At 37.9% G+C, this 18,263-nt stretch overlaps 1 protein-coding gene across 1 annotated transcript in view; it reads left to right on the top strand.

The window, feature by feature from the left end:
• LOC149283168 (semaphorin-5A-like) overlaps window positions 1-18,263 on the top strand; it is a 96,424-nt gene that overhangs the window by 61,092 nt on the left and 17,069 nt on the right. The window contains exons 8-11 of the mRNA XM_089497900.1: window positions 2,449-2,584; window positions 4,659-4,863; window positions 8,219-8,426; window positions 9,732-9,849. Of these exons, the coding sequence (XP_089354026.1) occupies window positions 2,449-2,584; window positions 4,659-4,863; window positions 8,219-8,426; window positions 9,732-9,849 (667 nt within the window). The remainder of the gene's footprint in view (window positions 1-2,448; window positions 2,585-4,658; window positions 4,864-8,218; window positions 8,427-9,731; window positions 9,850-18,263) is intronic.

Genomic DNA, 18,263 nt, shown 5'->3' with positions numbered 1-18,263 from the left:
TGCTATTTCCCTCATTACTTACAAATAAGATGTGAGAAATATATAAAATGTTCTTAAAAGGAAATTGTAAATGCCTTTTGCATAACACCATTTTCCTTTATATTTGCTGCTGCACTACTTGTTTTGTATATTTGAGAACACAGTACAACAGTATACCTAAATGTAATATGCAATCTTAAGAAGGTTCTTAAGTGGCTCTGTATTATCACAAACAAAAAAGTACCAAATGGTTAGCAGTCACATTTCTGTAAGACAGTAATGTCACCAGGTAGTATTTTACAGTTGGAAACATTATCCTTCAGAATAGAGTGGTCACTTGGTCATTAAGATAATTCTGGAAATGTTTTGACTTAACCCCTTTACGACAAAGCCTGTACATGTATGCCTTCCAATGCATTGTCCTTAAGGGGTTAAAGGGACACTGGACCCATTATATGCACTTTAATGCATTTAATATCTACATGGTCTCTTTAAATTTCTGTTGTGTCCGCCTTGCAACTGCATGAGGGAATTTTGCAGAATCCTCCTTAACTAATCTGTTAAGCTGAATATAGTTCCATGCATGCAATTTACGTAACTCCCGTGAGCTCCAGCGGTGGTTGTTGGAACGCTGCAAGTGGGGGATCAGACCCCATGCACATTCATGCAAAACACGTCAATTAGGCTGCAGTGTCTACTTCAGGTAAGGGTTTAACCCCTTCAGTCCTCTATGGACGTACCGGTATGTCCATAAAACGCATTGCAAGAAACCCTTTTGGACGTACCGGTACGCCCTGACCTTCTTATCAGGGAGATCAGGCTGTCAACCTGGCTTTTTGCTTCCAGATCCTTTTGCTTTCGCTGGCTTTCTGCTTCCAGATCTCCAGTAACGGCTGCCGGTGCAAGCGCCGGAAAGTCGTTACAGCTTAAAACGCCTGATCATGTGATCAGGCATTCCCTTCCGGGTCGCGTCACTGCTGATGTTACCCGGAAGGTCATCAGAGGACAGGATATCACCTGCAGGGTCTGTCTAGACTGTGCTGGGATATCTGATCGGTCTGATGAGGCAGTGATCACCGACACTGTGATCTCTATGCAAGTCTATGAAGACTTGCATGGCGATCACAGTGTGATTGGTGCAGGAAGATTGCAGGGATTCTCACTCTTCTCTTCTTAGTGATTTTTTTTAACAATAAAAAATAGCTAAAATAATACAATAAATAAAAATACACAATAAAGTGAGCTAAGTGATGTCATTGTGACATCACTGGCCTAATAGCATGTTTAAGAGGTCCCTAAGAGGACCTCTAACCATACTGCACTGCTAACTGTGCATTTAAAAAAAAATACAAAACATAAAATTTAAAAATAAAATAAATTATAAAAAAGAGAAAAATTAAAAAAAGAAAAAACTCTTACATCCCATTGCCATAGCACAACATCTAAAAGGTATAACCCCCTGCCCCCGTTTACAACCCTCAAACCCCTTAAGCCATAAATATGAAAAATACTACCCAATAGGGTAAAAGAAAAAAAACCCTAAGGTGGGGTATTTCCTTAATCAGGAGATGCAGCTAAACAATTGTGGTTGAGTTTCTCTGCCGTAACACATACTCTGTGAGTGTTGGTGAAAAAAAAGCGCAGGCTGAGGGCACCTTTGACAGTGATTGTGGCCAAATAGCTGCATTAAGAGTGCCCAAATACCCCTGATATGATAGCCTTTGTAATCTGCTTTACAGAAATATATACTTTTGTGGGTATTTTTGGTTTATTTGTTAAAATTAGTGTTGCAATTCCATTATACCTAGTGTAAAAATTCTACGGCTTTGTAAAGAATAATGTACACCTTATAGTAGGTTCGCTATAAGTGCTGGGAAGAGTATGGAAATTCTATATAAATGAAGTATTTCTGAAATCAGGACACCTGAATTGATAGATTTGGAGGAGATTTTCCATTACTTTACCTAATTTTGTGAGGATTCAGAGGGGAAAATATATAAAAAAAATTTGGGGGGGGTTCAAATTTTTGCTAGTTTTTACTAAATTTCTCATCCTAAATTTTTAGCTAATTATCTAACTATATTTTATCAAAAGAAAGCCCTCTCTTCTTGAAAAAACAATATATATATAGTTTAAATAGGTACACTATTCCCAGGAAAGGGGAATAATCGCTGATCCGACATACTGCAAAAATGGACCCGGGACTTGAGGTACCAAAAACCCCTGGGACTGAAGGGGGGTTAAGAAGAATGCATATTAAAGTACTCAGAGAGTACTATAATATATGTTCTTTATAATGGCTGTTAGGGACAGTAAAACAGTCCTTTTAAGTAATAAGGCAATTCTGAAGATGGGATTGTTTTTAATGTTAAGGTACCTTTCATTTTACTATATTATCTAGAGGATATTAGTTACTATGTTATGTTTTTGTTGATAATGATGTGTACGTTTTTTTTCCTATTTATACAGAAATAGCATCGCTGCTTCAGCAGTCTGTGTCTTCAACGTAAGCGCTATAACCCAGACTTTCAGTGGACCGTTTAAATATCAGGAAAATGCTCGTTCTGCTTGGCTACCCTATCCTAATCCCAATCCAAATTTCCAGGTATGCTGTTTTTTTTTTTTTTGGTTTTTTTTTTTTTAACTAAACAATGAGCAATGTATGATACTACGTTGACATATGCATGTGTATGTTTTGTTTTTGCAAACATCTCCTTTTTCTGTTAAGGACAGTTATTTATTTAAGTTTAACAACTGAAAGTTTTTTTTAACAATGTAACAAATATTATGTCACTAACTGCAAGGGAACAACACAAAAAAATATTGCAGCCTACCCTCCCTATGGACAACTCAAACATACTATTAATCTTAAAACTGACAGTGGCAAAAATGTTGATTGATAAACTGTAAGCCAAATAGTGTCTAAAGATGACAAGTTTTAAACGTAGCTTCTTGAGGTCAATTTTTCACGTTATTAAATAGCAATCCTCTCATAGACTGCAATAGAAAATAATTAAAATAGAAATATAACAGTGAAACATTTTGTCTTGATTAATGATCCTTTAATATATCAATATATATCTGTTTATTATCTATGTTTCACAATGTATTTGCTGGTTGCTATTCAATTACATTAAGTTTTTAGTCTAAGTTATTAGCTTAATCCATTTATAACTCTATCCATTTTCGGTACTCAACTACTTGTGATCGATTATGTCCAGTAATTGAATCCAGACCATTGTTGTGTCTGTTAGGTTTTTGTAGTTGTATATGGTTTATTTCTCCTAGTGAAATGCTAATCCTGTATAAATTATATTGAAAACATATTTCCAGTAGTTTCAAAAAAAGGGCATGTCTATTTCTTTAAATAATCATTTCATATTTGCTGCAGTGTAAATACTTTTTGTTTTGTTTTACTTAGCTAATTATACCATGTACAATTACTAGTGGTCGTATAACATAAACATAACCCAATTGCATGACTAAATAGATCAAAAAGCTGTACCATTCACACTACAGTATCGTGATTATGTGACTAGATAAGGAGCAGCCCCGGCCCTCCCTGCCAAACAAAAACATGCAAAAAAGCGGAGGAGGTGGGCTATGCTTCTTACCAGAAAAGCTCACAAAGAAAAAGTTTCAGAAATTGATAATTTATTAGTCCATCCTTCAGTCAATACAGCAGATATTCACCAGGAGGAAAGAGAGAAAAGACCTACAAAGTAGGGGGGGTGAAGCGTCAGACACGCTTAATCATTGGCACAATTAACCCCACAAATCTACTAATTATATGTAGATTAAAAAAGATGTCATGACCAAGAACAGCATTACCATAATAAGACAATACACATTTGCGAGAAAAAAAGGAACATTTAAAAATAAATCAAACATAAATAACGTTATAAGCACACAGAGCAAAGCAAGTTCATAAATTATATAATTAATGTGCAGATATATGATAATTAAAAAAAAATATGCATAATTCTCCTTGTATAATACTCGTAAAAGATCAGAGAATATTTGAGTACCACCTTGTGGTCAGAAGAATGTACTACAGAAAGAAAGTATTTGTGCTCCTTTATAACAAAACATTTTATATACTCAGTGGGTGCACCATTTGTACAAATTTTATACAAAGGCCCAGTGATAAATATATCCACTAAAAAATATAATTCAGTACTGTAAAAATCCACTAAAGGTGACTAAAAACTTTAGGCCAACAAGTGTTGAGTTCAGAAATCCAATAGGCCTCTCTTATTGAGAAAAGTGTGACAATTACCACCTCTTGGTAAGATTTTCACTTTCGCAATAGCGTTGAATTGTAACACTCTAGTTCCTCCTCAATTCTTAAAGTGTCTACCTACTGGAGTATCAGATGTATCAGTAACTATATCTATTACATGTTCCCTGATTCTCTATTTGAGTGGTCTAATAGCATGGACAGCATGAAATTAAATAAACTACAAATGAAGTATGGCAATATAAGAACATGTGGATTCTATTAATGTTTGTTACTACTGTTATCTACTGGTATGCCTGTACGATCTCTGAAGTTTCTCTGATATTTTTTTAGTATTTTGCCTCCATGAAATAGTAAGTTGACAAAAAAATAACTCATATTATATATCACTTCTATTACACAAGCAAAAAAATGTTTTGTATTTTTGTATATATTTCAGTGTGGTACAGTGGATCAAGGATTGTATGTTAATCTGACTGAAAGAAACCTCCAGGATGCCCAGAAATATATTTTAATGCATGACGTGGTGCAGCCAGTTAATAAAATACCATACTTCATGGAGGATAACAGCCGATTTACTCATCTTGTGGTAGATGTTGTGCAAGGGAAGGAAATGTTGTACCATATAATATACCTGGCAACAGGTAAGACAATACCACTATCGTTTTGTGCTTGGAGAATTATATTATTTTTATTCCTCTTAACCTACATTTATAAAATAAATTTTTAGAAAAGTGATTTGTGATTTAAATGTATTCATCTTATTTATTAAAATATTGTTCAGTGTCAGCGGACAGGGACCTTTTTTCCCACACAAGTATGCTTTCTTCGAGAGCACCTACCCAGCTATACCCCTCCTGAAACACATTTTTCTATTTTTTACTTAGACTTTGTATAGTATGGAGAAACACTAGTAGTCTTTATACTAAGGGTTAACTGGCATATAAATCCTGCACAGTTGATAAACAAGCACACATATATCTATCTATTTTAAATTATTAATATTTTGATAAGGTTGCAGGATTACCATTCAAGTAAATTCCACCATTTGCCTTGCCACCTGTACCAGATCCATGATTTACCACTTTATTACCAAGAAATGCAGGGGTTAGTGGCCATGTTCTTATAATTTGCCTAGTGATATGTTATGTTAGTTGAAAATAACACTTTAAAGACACTTTTCCACAGATATTTAAAATGTTTTAATATGTTATATATTAACTCATTATAGTTGATTCTACACAAACTATTGTTCTACTTTCATCACTGTATGTTTTATTGTGAGTAAAAAAAAGTGTGGTAAATTCATTGAAAATAAATAAAAGCCTGTAAATGCTATGTTAAGAACATTAATCATCTTATGGTCAATTAACACAATTTATGTGTGTTGCTTGGACAATGCCTATATCTGAACTGATTTATTTGTTCTGTCTAGTACTCATAAAGCTTGGGACTGAAGTGATAAGATAAGAAAATAACAAAAAGCAATAATACACTGGCACCAATATCATGATGAGTAGGAATCAAAATAAAATTGAGATCATTTTAAATAGTTGTCTTTTTCAGATATTTTCCTTAAATCTATTTGTCAATTTGTCATAGATATGTCATGTTAGAACTAACACTTTTCAAAAATGACACCTTTGATATGAGGATTAAAAAATGTTGCACAAAAAATCTCTCATCACATTGGTGTGAGAAATGGATGCTGTTTTCACCGAAGTGTGTGACCATCAGTATCCAGTAGCTGAAAGATGAATTACATTCTTCAGTCTTTAGTACCGTCATTTGTAGTTCATTGTTTTTGTTTTCAGTACTTATTTTTCTTTAACGAGAGTATTCACATTTAGCCTCACTTCTTCCTACTTGCATCAGCAACTTGCCAGAACCTTGGAACTTAGACATGTGGCCCTCAGCCACTGCCCTCTGTGGTCGGAGTCTTCACTGCATTAAAAAATGTGCTTCTTCTTACTCCTTCTAATACAATCTGTGGAGGCTATGCCCATCCCAGGCCTGTTTTAACACCCTCACTGTATTAGCCTCTTCCACTTTTGATGGGAGGTTGTTACAATTATTTACCACCCACTCAGTAAAAAATACCTCTGAATTTCCAGTTTTAGACTGATGTCATGTTCTAACATTTCTCCTTCTTTGTAGTAAACGTTAAATCCTGTAATGTGTTTAAATGTTTTTATCACATGCTCCCTCTCTCTTCTTCAGGGGAGGGCTGGAACTGGAAGCAGGTAAAACCAAGTGGCCCCAGCAGCTCCTTGCCCCACCCCGAAATTAACATATGCACTGGTACTCATATTTACACACATATATTACTCATCCTCACACTGACACTCTAATTCACACACTCTTGCACATACACATTCATGCTAATACATATCCCCTTTCTAACACACATACCCTCTCCCACTACAATCTTGCTCCTTCCTTACCCCATCCCTCTTCTACCCCTTTTAACCTCCCCAGAGCCATTTTGTAGCCACCCGCACATACTGTGAGAGCAGCTGTGCTTTTACTACAGGGTCATGTAGCATTGCATTATATAACTCCACAAGTGGGCCAGTCCAAGTCTTTTTCCTCAGATGCCTTTTCTTGATTATGGAAGCAGAGGGTGCATTTTTTAATGTTCAATATTATTTTAATATTATATAATTTTCAAGAACTGAATCATAAATCTACTCACAGAGAGTTACCTTGGAAACATTTATTGTCAACATAAAAAAAACCCAAAAATATATAAAATTGTAGTCTCTTAAATGGATGAAAGATGTCAAAATACATACAGTTTTTGTATCGCTGTTTATTAAATATTGACAACAGGCTGAGAAAATGTTAGCATTGCTATTTTTTGTGACACAAGAAGCACTTAAAATACATCTTATAACAAATGTGTTCAGCTCACATATTAAGGTAAATGCTTTTACTTTTGTTTCTACAATGTTAAATATATTCCTCCAAGCTGTGTTCCTTGAATAAAATCTGTTATCTCCTAAAATATTAGGTTTTGTAAGCATAAAAATCTCTAGTACTTGACATTGCCTAACGAAAGTACTTTTATACTGATATGTACTTTTATTACTGGATCATAATAATTTAAAAACCATAGTTCATAGTCATACATGTTTGACAATAGAATTTAACAGCCATTCTATCATGTGATACATTTATGATCAGCTTGCAAATAATATTAAAAAAAATGTTTGGAATCTAAAGATTTCAGTAAATCCTTGGCTTCATATAGGAGAAAATTAAGCTACCAAAATTAATAGATTAGAATTTTACATAGTAATCACAAGCATATGCAAATATGTAGTTCCCTCTTAACTTAACTCATTTGAAACTCATGATTTAGTGACCACAGCCAAAGAAATAAAAACAAAAAGAGCTCAATCTTATTGACATATTACTGCCAATGGTGCTCACAGAGCGGTGTTTCCACTATGGACAAAACCACATAATGGGGGGAGAATTGAACAAAAGGCATAGGTTAGAAGCAACAAAGTGTGTTTAAGCAAAAGTATACATAAGCAAAATAAAATAACTATTTATATTATATTATATTAAGTGAATAATATAGACTATACCTTTCTACTGTGTTATTAATATTGTGAAAATGCTCAACCAAATTAGTTTAAACATAAAGGTAACATTACTAGAAAGTAGTACCGGTATATAAGTTGTCATTCATGATGTTAACTTTAAATGCAAGATCATAATAAATATAGAGTGAACTGCGTCAGGTTTGCTTGAAAAGTTGTTGAGCATACCTTCATTGTGCAATTAATTGCCAATAGCTGATGATAATTATGTATATATACTTATTAATAAAATGCACTAAAGTTTGCATTTCATAAGAATAAAATGTGTTCTAACGATAACTGTTGAACCATATGTTGATTTGTTTTTAAACAAACTGTAGATTGCTGAATGATATAAATATACATTGCATGATGAATGAACTGCAGCAATATTTTATTTGCACTACAGATTATGGAACAATTAAAAAAGTCCTGGCTCCAATAAATCAAAACACTAGTAGTTGTCTTTTGGAAGAAATTGAACTTTTACCAAAGGGACAAATAGAGCCAATCCGAAGACTGAAGATCCTTCACAGCCAAAGTGTACTATTTGTGGGATTGTATGGTCATGTTATAAAGATCCCTTTGAAAAGATGTCTTTTCTACAAAAGCCGCAGGTATTTTGGTAATGGTCAATGTTGCATATAGGTTTTTTTTATTAATTTCATTAGTTTGTTGAAGTTAGTTCAATTTAGTGCCATTGTTGTAGCAGGGCCAGAGGACTGAGTGTGTTTACATATACAGAATTGATGTCACCAGATTTTAAATTATGTGTGATATATTTTTCAGGTGCAAATAAAACATTGCAATTAAGACAATGTATTTGATAGATGATTTACCCATACATGCACACGTACACATCATAGTACACACACTTACACATACACATCCATTCTTACACTCACTTATACATCCACATCCATGCTCACACACACACACCACATGTTGGTGTTGTTGAAATGCCTCAATAGCGAGGAGCAGGCACTCTTAGGTACAAAGGAGGAGCAGCTCCAACTGATTCAACACTCAGGGTGCTGTAAAAAATAGTAAATATAAAGCAACAAATATGAAATTGTCGTTGCCTCTAACTTTATAAAAAGCAATGGCCTATAAAAAATAAATGTTAAGACCAATAAAAATATATAATTTTAGAAATGTTTTGTATTCTTAAACAATATTTTTACAAACATAAGATTAGCACCTCTTAACCACAGAGGCCGCTGTACAATTAGACAGTAAAGACAAAAATCTAAAAAGCTTAAAAAATAGCTATGAATAGAAATCAATTGTTAGACCCTATTACTAAGCTACCGAAGACTAAAATGAAATCATTATTTTTAATATGCCGTCATTACCCCACAACAATTTGGGTGTCTATATTTAAAAAAAAATATTAGAGCAAAAAATATAAACTGTAATGTATATTCAGGCTTTTCATTTTTTTAATTTTAGTTACATATTTTATTAACATATATTTCCTAAATTGTAAGTACCCCTCAGCTTTCATGTTAGTATTTTTTTTTTTTTTTAAAAAAGCAGTAGCTTACTAAACATAGTAAAACTTGTAGTTGGTTGGGCATTTACAAGTAAACTATCCCTGTTCGAGATCAATGATTCTCAGTGTTGATTCTCAAATACCCCAGGAATGCACATCTTCTGTTTTTGCTTTCCTTGTTAGTCTAGATGGATCACTCATGTCTGTACATTGTTATTTTGTGAGAACAAACTGAAAAGTCAATGACGTAGTATTTGCTCATGTTTGAGATTCTATGTATTGTGTGAACAATCCTTGCATGTAAATAATGTAACAATGTTTCTCTGTACTCATGCTTAGAAAATGATAACCCTAATAAACAGCAGTTTCTGTTTGCAGCTTATGTTGAGGTATTTTTGTTAAATTATGCAAAAATTGGGTTTTCTAGTGCCTGCATTGGAGCTCAAGATCCATATTGTGGCTGGGACATGGTTACAAAGAAATGCACAACGCTTGATGAAAGCATGAGTATGAACCAGTGGGAGCAAAGAATCACAGCTTGTCCAGTGAGTCAAACTTTATATTGTTATATTTTAATATAGTACCTGTGGTTTCATTAATTCAAACATTAATAAACTGCCTTTTACTCATTACTGCTCAATATTAAATTGTAGTTATTACTAGACTTGGGCACCAGGGGGCTCTTCGTGTTCGTCTTCGTGCTCGTCTTCGGCAAAAAAAAAACTTAGTATTCCGCGAATATTCGCCTGGTCCTGTCTTCTCTTCGGGCGAATATTCGCAGACATTCTTCGTGTTCGGGTTTTCTTCGTTTTCCCCGGTTAATGAGTTAATACGGGGTTAAAGCCGCTCTGGCGCCAGGAGTTTAAATGTCCGTATGAGCAACTCTATTGGTCGTCAGCAGGGGGCTCGTCTGCCATTGGTTGATGGCAGACGAGCCCCCTGCTGGTGACCAATAGGGTCGGTCGTACAGACTGTTAAACTCCTGGTGCCGTAAGTGTCCGGCAGATCCCGCTGGTCTCCCTGTTCTATCATTTATTAACTGATAGAACAGGGAGACCAGTGGGATCTGCCGGGTAAGTTGCAGCATTGGGATTTTAAAAGTCTGTACGAGCGACTCTGTTGGTCGCTCGTACAGACTTTTAGGCTCCTGGTGCTGTAACTTACCCGGCACATCCCACTGGTCTCCCTGTTCTATCAGTTAAATGTCCGTACGAGCGACAAATAAAGTCGTTCGTACGGACATTTAACTGATAGAACAGGGAGACCAGTGGGATGTGCCGGGTAAGTTGCAGCATTGGGGTTTTAAAAGTTGCTGCAACTTACCCTGCTGCAACTTACCCTGCCGATGCCACTGGTCCCCCTCCCTGTTCAATTAGTTAGTCTGTGCCGGGTTAAATGTCCGTACGAGCGACCAATAAAGTCGCTCGTACGGACATTTAACTAATTGAACAGGAAGGGAGACCAGTGGCATCTGCAGGGCAAGTTGCAGCATTGGGGTTTTAAAACCTCAATGCTGCAACTTACCCTGCCGATGCCACTGGTCTCCCTCCCTGTTCAATTAGTTAAATGTTAAAGGGTTAAGGGGCCGTGCAAGTGAGCCTATTGGTCGCTTGCACGGCCCTTTAACCTATGGATTTCCGCTCCCGTTAACCCCTTTGATGCTGTGTTAGATAACGCAGCATCGAAGGGGTTAATGGGAGCGGAAATCCATAGGTTCGCTGTCAGGGGTTACAAAGACCGTGCGAGTGAGCCTATTGGTCACCTGCAGGGTCTTCCTCTGGCATCAACCAATTGGTTGATGCCAGAGGAGGTCCCTGTAGGCGACCAATAGGCTCATTCGCACTGCCCTGTATACCATGACGGCGAACCTGCGGATTTCCACTTCAGGGGGGGGGGGGGAATGGTAGACGAAGACGAAGACAATCACGAAGATCTTCGTGGTGTGTGTCTTCGTCTTCGCCTACGTTTTACCGCCGCCGTCTTCTCTTCGGCATGTCTTCGGAACGAACACGAAAACGCACTCTTCGTGTTCGTTTCCATGTTCGCCTGAAGACGAATGCACAAGTCTAGTTATTACATCTCAACCAGTAATGTGACACATTACATTTTGCTTAGTGGTGCACAGTGTTAATTATAGTGTTAATTGCAGTTATAGATCAACTGAATAAGACATACAAACCCTGTATTTGCAGGTATACAGTAAGTAAATAATACACGGAAACAGCATTACAGGTATAGAGCAATTCAGTTCATGCAAATGCAGGCTTGCAGTTATAGATCTATGAACTTCAAAGGGGGGAGAGGGTAGAAAGTTAGGAGGGGGTTAGAGAGTGAGAAGAGATAGATAGGGAGGGAGAGGGGATAGATTGGGAGGGAGAGGGGGATAGATTGGAGGGAGAGAGGATAGATAGGATAGATTGGGAGGGAGAGGGGGTAGGGAGGGAGGGAGAGGGGGTAGGGAGGGAGAGGGGTTAGATAGGGTAGGGACGGAGGTTAGATAGGGTAGGGACGGAGGTTAGATAGGGTAGGGACGGAGGTTAGATAGGGTAGGGACGGAGAGGGATTAGATAGGGTAGATAGGATAGATTGGGAGGGAGAGGGGATAGATAGGATTGATTGGGAGGGAGAGGGGATAGATAGGATTGATTGGGAGGGAGAGGGGATAGATAGGATAGATTGGGAGGGAGAGGGGGTAGCGAGGGAGGGAGAGGGGTTAGATAGGGTAGGGACGGAGGTTAGATAGGGTAGGGACGGAGAGGGGTTAGATAGGGTAGATAGGATAGATTGGGAGGGAGAGGGGATTGATAGGATAGATTGGGAGGGAGAGGGGATAGATAGGATAGATTGGGCGGGAGAGGTGGTAGGGAGGGAGGGAGAGGGGTTAGATAGGGTAGGGACGGAGAGGTGTTAGATAGGGTAGATAGGATTGATTGGGAGGGAGAGGGGATAAATAGGATAGATTGGGAGGGAGAGGGGTTAGATAGGGTAGACACGGATAGGGGTTAGATAGGGTAGATAGGATAGATTGGGAGGGAGAGGGGATTGATAGGATAGATTGGGAGGGAGAGGGGATAGATAGGATTGATTGGGAGGGAGAGGGGATAGATAGGATTGATTGGGAGGGAGAGGGGATAGATAGGATAGATTGGGAGGGAGAGGGGGTAGGGAGGGAGGGAGAGGGGTTAGATAGGGTAGGGACGGAGGTTAGATAGGGTAGGGACGGAGAGGGGTTAGATAGGGTAGATAGGATAGATTGGGAGGGAGAGGGGATTGATAGGATAGATTGGGAGGGAGAGGGGATAGATTGGATAGATTGGGAGGGAGAGGTGGTAGGGAGGGAGGGAGAGGGGTTAGATAGGGTAGGGACGGAGAGGTGTTAGATAGGGTAGATAGGATTGATTGGGAGGGAGAGGGGATAGATAGGATAGATTGGGAGGGAGAGGGGTTAGATAGGGTAGGGACGGAGAGGGGTTAGATAGGGTAGATAGGATAGATTGGGAGGGAGAAGGGGTAGATAGGATAGATAGGGAGGGAGAGGGGGTAGATAGGATAGATTGGGAGGGAGAGGGGGTAGATAGGGAGGGAGAGGGGGTAGATAGGGTAGATAAGGAGGGAGAGGGATTAGGGAGGGAGGGAGAGGGGTTAGATAGGGTAGGCACAGAGAGGGGTTAGATAGGGAGGGAGAGGGGGTAGATAGGGAGAAAGGAGGGTGACAAGAATATTGAAATAAAGAGTCAGAATGAGAGAGAGAATGAATGGATTAATGTGTGGATGCATTAATGAATATGTGTAAATAATTTGTGTGAAAGAATAAATGATTGTGTGAATTAGTGAGTGACTGTAAGTGTTTGTGAATCATAGGTGTATTATTGATTTGTCAAAAAAGCAAAGATGGTATAAGCAGGGTGTTTAGGCAATGGGGACAAGGATGGCACAGATAGTGTGTTTATGGGACAAACATGGCGTACGTTCAGCTGTTTGGGGACAAAGTTGACTCATGCTGGGCTGTTTGGCGACAAAGATGGCACGTCCTATGTATGTGTAATTTGGGTGCTGGTCAGGTTCTATGTGGGCAATGTGGACACCAGGGTTGGCTTTGGGGTGTGTGACCAGTGATCTATGCCTGTAATTTAGGGGGGTTTATCTTTACCTTTAATGCAGAGTTTATATGTAATTTCCAATTGATATATACCTGCAGAGCTGGGTTTTGTGTTATTCTGTTGATCTGTATCGGCTATATTTCCATACATTATTTATGTTTACCTGCAAATATAGGATTTGTATGTCTTATTCAGTTGATCAATACCTGGAGTGCTGTTTCCATGTGTTGTTTATTTGATCTATACCTTCAGTGCTGAGTGTACATGTGATTTCCAGTTGATATATACCTGCAATGCTGGGTTTGTGTGTTCTGTTGGTATATACCTGCAATGCTATGTTTCCATTCATTATTTATGTATACCTGCAAATACAAGTTTTTTTTTATCTCATTCAGTTGCATGTGCTGTTTCCATGTGTTGTTTATTTGATCTATACCTGAACTACAGGGTGTAAGTAAAAGAGCGGTATGGTTTAGTGAATGAGGGGACAAGGACTCTGGGGATGATTACAGGGGAGAGGACCTCTCAATGTCACAGTGCAGGACTGACTCTCACGGTCTTCCTCTGATCTTCAGTCAGTGTGGCAAATATTTTTTTTTTGGTAGTGATTGCATGCAAGGAAGCGTTGAGCAGGGCCCAAGGAAATGCTTGGGTACGGTCCAGTTTTTTCACTATAAAATATATTGGCAGCAGGTTCTAATATTTATATATATATTGGCAGCAGGGGCAAATATTTATATATGTTTTGGCAGCAGGGGCTAATATGTATTTATATATTGGCAGCAGGGGCTAATATGTATTTATATATTGGCAGCAGGGGCTAATATTTATTTATATATTGACAGCAGTGTTTAATATTTATATATATTGGCAGCAGCGTCTAATATTAATATATATTGGCTGCAGGGGCTAATATTAATATATATAGGAAGCAGGGACTAATACTATATATATCGGCAGCAGGAGCTAATATTAACATATATTGGCAGCAGGGGCTAATATTAATATATATCGGCAGCAGGAGCTAATATTAACATATATTGGCAGCAGGGGCTAATATTAATATTTATTGGCAGCAGGGTCTAGTATTTATATATATATCGGCAGCAGGGGCTAATAATATATATTGGCTGCAGGGACTAATAATATATATTGGCAGTAGGGGCTAATATTAATATATATTGGCAGCAGGGTCAACTATTAATATATATCGGCAGCAGGGTATAATATAAGTATATATATCCGCAGCAGGGGCTAATATCAATATATATCCGCAGCAGGGGTTAATATTAATATATATCGGAAGCAGGGTGTAATATTTCTATATATCGGCAGTAGGGTCTAATATTTATATATATCGGCAGCAGGGGCTAATATTAAAGAATGAAAAATAACTGCCAGTTTAGCTGTTATTTTGAAATCATATTTCAATCACGGTCTTTACTTCAAAGAGATAAGTGCATATTATGTAGTTAAAAATGCACGTCTAACGTGTGTATGTGTGTGTATATATATAAATATATATATATGTACCTTTTTATAATTGGGCCCCCCCACTTTGGTCCCTGGACCCACATGTGCCCCCCCTAAATATGAAAGCTGGAGACGCCACTGGCTTTTAGCAACCACACTCCTATCATGCCAAGTCAGCCAGTACATGCCCCCCTTGTGTATTGATGCTGCCAGCAGTATGGGGTCTGCACATCACTTAAAGCCACCATGTACCAGCATGTACTGGCTGACTTGGCATGATAGGAGTATGATTGCTAACAGCAATCACAGCAAGCACATTCCCATCATGCCTAGGTATCAGCATTTACTGGTTGCCTGGGTAAGATAGGAGTGTGATTGCTGTTAACAATCACACTCCTATCATGCCAAGTCATATTGCTAATTTTTTTGTTAAATTATGGTGTGTTACCTACTTTTATTAAAAATGTGAGTTTTTATTATTATTTTTAAAGGTGGGGGTCATTTTCGGTTTTGGCTAAGTGAACCGTGAATGTTTTGGTCCAGAATTTTCATTTTGGTGCATCCCTAGAATAAATAAACTATTTGATTTTTAATTATCCAGAATCCTGAATTTGTAGTCACAAAACTTTCTAGGCCCAGAAATCAGTGAGAGGCAAAGTAAAGGTTTTGTGTCATTTACTTTATTTTAATCTGCATATTTTATTAAAGGCCATATTTTCTCACAGTGAAAAATGAGTGCGGCCCACGCACGTATACAATTCTGATGAAGTGGCCCACGCACGTATACAATTCTGATGAAGTGGCCCACTGCAGAAAAAACTTGGACACCCCTGCTCTAAAACAAGCACATTGAAGGCATAGTGATGAAATGTATGCCGGGGCCCAAATGTTATCCACCCATCATATTTTGAACATTATGCATTCCTGAATTTTACTTTGATGTGTCCATTGATTGACCCTCCAGGCAGATACAGCCAAGATGTGTGGCCCTTCACCCTTCCACTGGTAACATCTTCCTATGAAAGCTAACAATCCTCATTCTGTGCCAAGCACAAGCAAATTCATGCAGTGGCATGGCAGCAGACAAGGCTCCAGGCCCAGTTGGTCTCTCTTTACTATACTACAGGTTTGCAGACATGCTTAAATATGTCAAGCAATTCACCTTATTAGGGGATCAGAATGCTCAATTGGTCCAGAACAGAAACTATTAAGTCGAACAGGGTCTTCGGATCTGCATGTAGCATAACCCAGGGAATTAAGCATGTACATGCAGAAATCAGGATCTGGAAAGGACAGAGAGTAGGGGCCTCCTGGCTACTATCCCCTCTCCATTACTACCAATGTCCAATAACCCAGACTTACTGAGAACTCCATATCTGCCTGGGAGTTCATTTTAGCTCTGTGGGAGCCTGTGATGTGGTTGCAGAGGGTTCCCCTTGGCCTCAGTTGCCTGTGGCTGGGGGACTGATGGCCCTGGACAGGTTCAGATACATGGAGGTCTCCCATTATGTCTCTACTGAGGTTTTGGGAAGGCAAAACTTTGACAGGGATCTGATTGGCTTTAAGCATCCTTGCCTGGGAGATGGTGCCTCTCTGAGGCATTTTGCTACTCTATAGGCTCCTTCTTAGGGAATATGAGTTTATCCCCTCATTCATAGGTAAATTGAAAGGGATCCAGAGGAGGGTGCTGTCAACTGAGCAGTGAAAAAATATCTGTATCCTAACAAGCACATGTTAAATAGCATATAAAACTCAGAAGAATACATATAAAGTCCTCACAATATAATACAGAACCCCAAGCCAGCGGAGTGCTAGTGAAGAGGAGGCATTTATTCATTTGTGGTGGGACCAAAGTGCAGGCAGTGACTGAGCAACCCCCGGCTCTAGACCTGGCCCCTATAGTGCTACACCACACAAAGCAATCAATTTCAAAATATAAGTGTTTACTCACTAACCATTTGTTAAAGGCAACCAGACATCTCAATGTTATGTAGTGGAGAAGGAGTGTTAAAAAAAAAAAAAGGTTGAGGAGATCAGGGAGATGGGAGAATTGGTCTAACTGGCTACGGACCATTTGCTGTCAAACATGGCAAGTTGGCAGACTGCAATTCACCTCTACTGGGGAGTTTAGACACCTGATGACTATCCATGGAACTGAGCAACTAAATAATATGTATATTAAAGAGAATTTTGCTTTACTTTGCCTCTTCTTGGGCATGGGTTCCTTCACAGTAATTGCATGGTGGAAACCTTAGGGACATAGTTTTATGGGTGCCACAGAAGCTTCACGCTTTAGCTATTCTGTTAAAATATTCTAGGGTATATAAATGTTTTTTTTTCTGTATTTGGGGAGACTTTGCAATGCTTTTGTAATTGTCAGAACAGTTTTGGAACCATTGCCTTACCTTTCTTTTGTTAAAATCTGAAAAAACTATTATTAGGAAGAAAAAGCGGTAATGCAAATTTATTTTCTTTTGCATTTCTTTTTCATAGATAGGGTATAATGACATGCTTGAAGCAACATTTTCATTTACTTTAAATTCACAAAGTCACCTTGTCAAAATTTTGCAGTAAGGAATAAGGATTACTGTTATAAAATGTGTGGAATAATAATGGAGCTCATTGATATTAGTCAAAGTTTCAGCAATAGCCTTAATATTCACAAAATACATTTCCATTGTGCCTATGCTAAATGCATATTAACAACATCAGTATACTGCAGAAAAGATTATATGTACATACAAAAATATTACACACACACACACACACACACACATATGACACAGTCTTTTGAGTGTTGCATACTATTATTTCTTATAAGTTATATCTACTCTGATACTTTTAATATAATGATATAATTTTTTATTATCACCATAGAAACCTTTGTAATTGTTCCAAAAATTGAATATTTTGCCCAAATTGTTAAAGTTGTATTTTTCTTGGACGGTCACTTGTGGAGAAAAGAGACCCATCAGGGCCTTTCTAGACACTGCTGGGATTCCCAATGGCTTCTCCTGCTGGCTGATCGCACACATGGCCATCAGCAATGCAATGCTGTGATCAGTGCAGGGGAGATTGGAGGGAAGAGAACGAGAAACAAAGTGTCCACCTTTCCCAACAAATTGAATTAAATGTAATATAAATAAATTATAATATCACTGGCATCCGTAATATATAATAAAGATCTTCATACAGATTTCTATCCATATTGTACTGAGAACACTAAAAAAAGAAAAAGAATGAGAAAATTAAGAATTGCAATTTAAAAAAAAATGTACACCAACATTCTACTGCTCTAGCACTACAAGTAAACACTTATAAAACTTTCACTGCCCCCAAAATCCTTAAGCCAGTAGTATTATAAATATTACACTATAGGGCAGTGG

Source organism: Sceloporus occidentalis, unplaced genomic scaffold (assembly GCF_023333645.1).
Source record: "Sceloporus occidentalis isolate IW3139 unplaced genomic scaffold, rSceOcc1.0.p SCAF_110, whole genome shotgun sequence".
In the NCBI taxonomy this organism is placed as follows: Eukaryota; Metazoa; Chordata; class Lepidosauria; order Squamata; family Phrynosomatidae; genus Sceloporus; species Sceloporus occidentalis.
This window is presented reverse-complemented; position numbering and strand designations above follow the sequence as displayed.